The sequence below is a fragment of the Taurulus bubalis genome (assembly GCF_910589615.1).
Source record: "Taurulus bubalis genome assembly, chromosome: 14".
Lineage (NCBI taxonomy): Eukaryota > Metazoa > Chordata > Actinopteri > Perciformes > Cottidae > Taurulus > Taurulus bubalis.
The window spans coordinates 10,045,789-10,053,861 of record NC_136602.1 but is presented as its reverse complement, the minus strand read 5'-3'; the positions used below and the strand labels follow the sequence as shown (position 1 = coordinate 10,053,861).

General features: G+C 38.1%; 1 protein-coding gene across 1 annotated transcript; it reads right to left on the bottom strand.

Annotated features, from left to right (window-relative positions):
* Positions 1–2,787: 2,787 nt before the first annotated feature.
* Positions 2,788–7,859, bottom strand: LOC306746547 (indoleamine 2,3-dioxygenase 2-like; the record flags this gene model as incomplete). The annotated part of the gene is made up of 10 exons (XM_079229473.1): positions 2,788–3,628; positions 3,789–3,937; positions 4,093–4,144; positions 4,268–4,385; positions 4,546–4,645; positions 4,766–4,780; positions 4,958–5,076; positions 5,587–5,706; positions 5,823–5,918; positions 7,770–7,859. 10 exons carry the CDS (start codon positions 7,857–7,859, stop codon positions 3,267–3,269), a joined length of 1,221 nt encoding a protein of 406 aa, XP_079085599.1. The 3' UTR covers positions 2,788–3,266.
* Positions 7,860–8,073: the final 214 nt, after the last annotated feature.

Sequence of the window (8,073 nt, the reverse complement as noted above, 5' to 3'; positions counted from 1 at the left end):
CCAATGCAACTCATAGTGTATATGTCTGACTTTGTATTGCCTGCAATGCACTTTTGGTCTTCTTCCCCTTAGAGCATACTGCTTGGCAACAAGAGGAGGCGCCATGTGGAGGGCCTTTTATGAGTGAAGCTATTACCTTTGAATGGACATCAGCCCCACCTCCGGCAAAGCACAAACATTTGACTATTGAGGGGAACATGAGTGAAAGACTGAAACACCGTACAGAACATGGCAGTGTGTCAGCGCTGTTCTTATGGCCCGTTTATTCTCTCTTCTTCCTCATTATCTGTCAACATCCTGCTTAGTTTGTCTGTCCGATTGAACGTCTGCCTGCTTTTGGTTATAACTCCTGTCTCCTCCCTCTCTGTATAACTCTGCCGCTTTATCTCTCGGTCTTTCTTTCTTACTCTCCATTTAGCTCACTGTGCAACCAACCAACTAGCCAGCCAACTTTGCCTCAGTCATGCTGTCCTTTTTGTTGGCTACACTGTCACGTAATATTCAGAATTTATATTTTAGAATATCTGAATCTTTTTTAGCAAAGTACTATGAAAATACATTTTTAAATATATATATATATATAAATACATATATATGTTTGGGCACCTTGAAGTAGGTACAATTGTTAAAAGTGCATAATTCTTCTGGGTGAGATCAAAATCTTTTTAACAACATATATGTTTTGACTACTTTCGAGGCAGAATATTTTCTATGATAACTTAAAAAAAGATTTTATTTAGTTTTTAATTTCCAACAAAAAGTAAAGGCTATTTTGACATTTCTCTTTAAGTTTTCTCTCAGTCACGCATTGTGCAACATTGAACCTAATATACTTCTCAGTAATTTATTCAATGCTAGGTAAGCTTACATTTGAAGTGTAGTTGGTTTTTTTATAGTGATTAATGTTGCCATTCAACTGCGCATTACATCTTGTAAAAACAAACAACTTTTATTTTTGCAGACAAACAACTGTGCACTGAACAAGCAAGAATAGAAGGGCTATACAGTGCTAACGGAGTATGGTAGCAATCTTACAGCAGGTAGAGAATTGTAGCCACCAGCTTTGGTTAAGAACAAAAAAACACACTGATGATGTAGCAATGGTACTGAACTCAAAGAAATGTCATAACAGCAGCTTGTATGTAGATTATGGATAAATGTCAGGAAGACTCATACTGGCCTCCCATCATTAGACTAGGCAGTAGATAACATTATTCAGGTCACCAATGTCCATGCAAAGATCTGTAACTTGAGAAAGTGCAATTTAGTGATTATGTGCAATATTATGCATTTTTCTACTGTTTCTACATCACAATTAAAAAAAAGCTCAACTACAGGTGATCTAGTGTGCTCCTTGTCTTGCGAAGTGAGAGGAGCTGTTTAACCAGTAACATATAGACTGATAATTACACATCTGAACAAAATCTCAAATTATACATTTTTATTATAACACCAAGATTATTCAAATAGCCCTAGTGGTTGCAGAGATACAGCCTTTTTAGTTTGGGTATGACATTTTCGAGCAGAAACAGCATGGTGCTAAAAAGGTTAAGGCGCTCCTGGTTTCGAAAAAAAAGAAGTTCTATTCATTCAAGTCAATGTTACGTGACTCACAGTCGGAGCACTCCTACAGCTTCGATTGGCATGAACCTTTCCAAGTTGACTCATCAGTACAGAAGATTGTTAGAAAATATCTGTTTCTTAGTTAAATTAGAGGGACAAGCTTGTGTATGTGTGGGAGAATTTAACTAAGACTCCCAAGCTGCATTTTGGTAAGAAACCTCCAATCATCTCAACCTAAACATTATTTCATTAGTTACATTGGGAAATCAGTATACTTTTAGTTGTGGCTTGTGCATCTGACTGGAATATTCTCGGTAGCAATGGCCGCTGAGGCTCATGGTTATTATAGTATCTCAGTATTCTCTGAAACAACGTTAGAATAATTGAAACTAGTGGCTTTAACATAAACCTATATAATTGTTACATATCAGAATAAATCTGTGTTTCTATGTTAAGTAAGATTGACAATATCATTTAAAGTAGAAATTGAAATGGGAATACAGAATAGAGAAAAACAGTTCCAGAGGCAGCGTCCCCTTCTGCTTGAATGCTACAGTCCTAGGTGTAGTTACAGGCAGAGCTGCATTCACCCGGTGTCAGACAGTTCTCATTTTACATCTTTTGGGCTTCAGTGAAGTAGGGACTGACCATGACCAGGGCTCAGCAGCGGCAGAGTGGTTGAGCTCCTCCTTCTCTCTTCTAACGGGATTACTACTCAATACTAAGAAGGGACACTATAAGACCTGGAGGCTCAGGCGAACGGGGGTTTCCGGTCATTCAAACGAAGTGACCTGATCCCAAATCCATCCTTCTCCCACCATGTCTGTCTCTTTCATTCTCCTCAGCTGATTCTCTTTTGCTTTTATTTTGTCCTGTAGCATTTGGTTCTTACAGTATTTACTTCCTCTATTTCTATTTCCTATTTTCACAGCTCAAGGTTTTCTCTACATGTGTCTCCTTTCTCTGCCTTATTCCTCTTAAGCACGTAGGAGTTCACATTTTCAGATTCTATTTATAAAAGCCAAATTAGTTTATAAATTAAAAAAAAAGAAAAAAGCGTTTCTTCTATTTGAAATTATTGGTATCATTGTGTATATTTTGTCACAGCCCGGCTCAGAGACTGCAACAAAACAGTTAGACAAACAAGCTGGTTGCTAAGAAGAAAACATTTATTTTTAACAAACATTAGTACAACAATGTAACGTTGAGGTTTCAGTTAGCAGTAGTAAAATGTATGGATGTGTGGGAGTGTATAGAAAGAAAAATAACTCAAAAAAATTTGTAAACTACAAATGATTTAATTGATACAAATAAAATCAGAATAAAATAAATGCTAGTCCCTCTAGCGTGGTCTGTAAAAGTTTTTACAATCACATCATGTGATTATTTTAAGTATGTTTGAGTGCAGTTTAGGAAAAGAAAAATAATACATAAAACATTCTACCTTTTGTTTGACCTTTATAACCATTCATCGTAGGTCCCAGGCTCAGAAGCAGTGTTTCATTGCCTCCTCTGGTTCAAACCATTTAGTCTGTCTGGCCACACCCAGCAGTGATGTCACAATGCACTGACGGATACAATTGTCTGACTAGAATAATGGAGGTGATGTTTGTTGATACTTGTTTTTGATTTTAAAAACATATATAAATGTAACCATAAGAGCATTTGGATAAACAAGTGTTGGCTTGTGCATGTTACACTATTTAAATGACATGTGTCCCCTCTAAGATCAGTGCTTTTTGAGTGGCATTACGAACACTCTTTAGGAAGACCATATAGCTGGAGCCGCTGGTCCCTTTGACATTCCACTCAGTGCTCACACCGCTCAGCGGGCAGCCCATGGCGCGGGCGCGGTTACCAGGCACGACGACGTACTTGGCCACAACATTCATGTGGTAGTTCCGTAAATCCACCAGCGCTGAAACACAAGAGTTGTAGGCCTGGCAGAGATCAGGGCTGGAGTTGGACAGGATGAAGTCTCGCAGAGATGGACTGACAGACAGAGTTTCTATTTGCTGACGGTGGGCGGGAGGCATGTAATCCTTCATGCGTGTCAGGAAGGCACCTAGAAAGCCGAATCAATGAAGAGAAAAGAAAACCGATTTTAAAAGAAAGAAAATAACAACCTCTCTTTTTCTGTCAGAAAAATCAACTGCACAAACAGAGTGATTCATTCATGAGAAGCATCTGATGGGGGTCAAAGGTGGGAGGAAATGCATCATTACCTGCCTCATCCTCATGCTGGATGCACAGCAAAGCATCAAAGCCCTGAATGGCTGAACTCTGGGCTGCACTTGCGCCCGATAACGAAATTGGCTCATTGCTCACACCTTCATACAACAGCCCCCTTGGAAACATGGGGTTGTCTCGCCATCTAAAACAGTTCAAAGGCATACATACTATAAACCTCCTTTTTACAGATCCAATTATAAGCACACAGTACCATATGTACAGTGCCTTAAAAGATAAAAGTGGAAGGTAGAAGGAAGAAGAAGGGAATTCATCATCTGATCTGCACCTAAAACTCACCCTGAGAAAAAAATCCTCAATGTCCCATAAAACGCAGTTGAATCCACATGGTCTGAAAATACCACAAATTCAGTTATTTTAATTACCTCTGGTTTCTCTGCCTTCATAAAAAGGCACAGCATGTAAATTGATTTGTTTAAATTGATTAGATTGCCTAGGTTTAATTTGAGCTTACTGTGCATGAGTTTGAAAGTTTCCTTCATCTTCTTTAAAGACTGAGTCACTTGTATGAGACCTTTCTGTATGGCGATGAGGTCTGAGTTTTTGATGGCATGCATCACCTGTAGAGCCCCCTGGTTAGAGTTTAAAAAGATCACTGAGTGGGAAGGGACAAAGACATACAAAGCATGTGGATGGGACACAAAAAAGGAAGGGGTCAGATGGACATACAGCATAAGTTAAAGTTCAGAAAGAGGAACCATGATAAAGAGGAAGAGCAACAGCACTACTAACCGTTATGCCTGAACTGGCAGCCATCTCAACCAACAATGACACCAGGCAAAATCCCCTGGCACTCTCCCCACCAGGAAATGAAAATATCAAGTCCAAGTTCCTATTTTTGAAAATGATTTTTGAAATATACATGCTGAATGTCACGAGGACCAGAATAAAGAAATCATGTGAAAATGCAATTGCGAAAACAAAAACAATGTTGGAGCTTCCTCTTACATACCCAATTTCCATATCCCTGAAATGAAAATGAACCTTAGTGGAAAAAGAAAGAACTGACAAGTTTTCTGGCCGAGTGACTGAAAATTAGACATACACAGTTTTATTGTAATGTTACTATCATTCTAAAAGAGTTTTAGTGGACTATGGGCATGAAGTCAAGTCATTAATGAGGCAATGAAGCAGCATTACTCACCCTGTGGGATCCTTTAATTTCCAGTTGGCTAAAATGGAATCTGCGTAAGTCAGGATGGGCGGAAGGCCGAGCCTATTAGATACCAACCAATAGGGAAAGGCTATGGCTTTTGGTAGAATCTGTCAAAACAAAAACAAAATATATAAACCCAGTAGTGACACCTCTCTGGGGTTTTTAGTATGTATCTAGGGAAGGCAGAGTATGTTGGTCAGTCCAACACTTTGATCTAGACTGAAATATTTAGATGGATTTCCATGATATTTTGGTGCCCAGAGGATGGATCCTGCTGACTTTGATGATTCCCCTTACTTTTCTTCTGGTGTCACTCCTTGGTCCAAACTTGCACTCATGCTGTGAAATATCTCCACAGCAGGCACTCGATGGATAGGTACAAAATGTTTTAACAGACGTTCATGGTTTATAGAATAAGCTAAACTTACACGGTGAACATGGTTAAACGTTATACCTTTTTCACATCAGCGTATAAGCACGGTCATGATAGCGTTTAGCTCAAAGTATCGCTGCACCTAATTACATGCTTATACACTCTTTGTCTTATGTGTTGCATTGCCAGAACACCGCTGACTATTTTTTACCATCCCTTATTCCATTGCACTGTAGTGTTTTACCTGAGCAGGTGCATGTTGTCCTTCCTGCCATACATATCCCATGCTGATGAACCCCAGCGCTAGGTGAGCCAGCCTGAGCTCCCGATGGTCACTCAAGAGATGGAGACTTAACACCGGCATCTGGATTGTGATCAGACTTTCGCTTTTAACATTTCCATTTTGAAGAACATTCAAAACCATCAGGGGCTCACACATGATTTACATGAATGGTTAGAGAAGGCATTGCTCAGTCTCACCTTGTGAACCAGATCCCGTAGTTTCCGTGACTCTATGAGATGTGAGAGATTGTTTGCCAGGTCTAACCACTCCCGATAATAGTCTGGAAGGTCAGTCTAGACAAATATTTAAAAAAAACTGACTTGCTCGTTGATTTTTTGATTGTGTTTTTGCATGGTGGATTTTCATGTAGAGTGTAATCAGTAACATCATCAGCTCATGTTTGCTATGGTGCCTGACCTGCATGTCAGGGAATGACTGGTGCTATCAATCAGAGAGAGAAAGCAATTTAAAAGAGGGAGGCAGTAGAAAGCTGAGAACATTTACCAAGCAGAAAACAGGGGATGCCCAGATGGAAAATCATTGTTTGAACGTACGAGTAGGCTGTGCTTCATGCAGATGTTTACTTATTTATTTTATGTCAATGCTAATAAATACGTTTAGCAGCCTTTACAAATGAAAAATTCTAGTTATATTTCTTTTCATGATATATATATATATATATATATATATATATATATATATATATATTCATGTAACATTTCATTTCTACGAAAGGTCTCCATAGACATAAAGGATTTTGTGTAACAATTTGGCATTTCAAACTTACAGGAGGAACTCTCAACTGGTTATGAAACAGTCTCAAGTGAATACTGAATCATTATATAACATAAGTAAACAAGATTATCAGCTAGAAGATTGTCTGTTTCTATTTAGTTTTTATTGATGCTTGTGATCGGTGACACAAGGTCCAATTCTTCAGAAACCAACCCTCTGCGGACAGACTCAGATCCTGCTGTGTTGCTGCCTTTTGACTTGCAGTCGGAGCTTTGGCAGCAACAATGAACTGACATAAAAAAAGCATGAATCAAACCGGCTGCTGGTGCTCTAGAAGCAATCGAAGCGGCCGTCTTTCAGACTCACTTCCTGGAGAAGCCGGTGAAATTCACCGAGCTGTGTGCGCCTACGGATAATATTATGAACCCAGACACGAGGGGGTTTGATGTTCTGGCGTATAAAGCAGAACTAGTGGTTATTTCCATGGAGGAAATGAAAACCTTTTTGCACGCACGGAGATAAGCCCCGCCCCCGCGCAAATGACGTGACTATGTAGACTAATACAAACAGTAATACAAGCAGTTCAGTTTGCCAGGTGCAACATTTATGACATGTTGCTCGTTTGTATGTTTGACATCACATTTTGCTGCAATAAAAATTATTGAAGTGAGATGAACAAACTGAAAACTTTATCTTATTAGATCAAATATGTTGACAAAGTTTTCCTTTTGGGGACAATTTGCAGTTGGAAAAAAGAGAATAAATTGCAATACTCAACATATTGCAATACTCAATATATCGCAGTATCGTGATAGTAACGAATCGTGACTCAAGTATCGTGATAGTATCGAATCGTGGGACCTCTGGTGATTCCCACCCCTAGTGAGCACGCCCATTCAATAGAAACTTTAAGAGACAGGCTTTCACTGGAATATTAATTTGACATAATCCTACTCAAAAACAAGTATTATTATCAGTTCCAGCCCAGAGGTGCTGCTGATGTCTTTACCATATATATATATATATATATATATATATATATATATATATATATATATATATATATATATATATATATATATATATATATATATATATATATATACACACATACATATACACACACACATATATATATATATATATATATATATATATATATATATACACATACATACATACATACATACACACACCCATATATATATATATATATATATATATATATATATATATATATATATATATATACACATACATACATACATACATACATACATACATACACACAGTATAATTATTGTCATGACAAATTAAAATCTAATGTCAGATCTGTTTTAAATGAAGAATACTAAATTGACAGGAAATGCCTGTTGTATGAGTAAAGACAAGTTGACAATGACACGTACCAGTGGCTCTTCAAGGAGAAATCCTAGCTTCTCAGAAATATTAAATGCATCAAAGTCTGCCTGCAGTGTTTCTCTGCTGTTAGCCTCCATATGCTCTGCCCTGCACTCCACTGCAGTAGTTTGGTAGGGCAATCACTCTGTGTGTGTCTCTGTGTAGACATCAATTGTTAAACTGGCTGAGCCTGATTTCACTATTTTTGTTACATCCCTTTTTGGTACACTCCCAACAGCTAAGAACAATCTAGTTTCGTCAGATCAATTACTTCAGGAATTCACAGAGCAAAGCTTAATTTCCCCTTTTTTT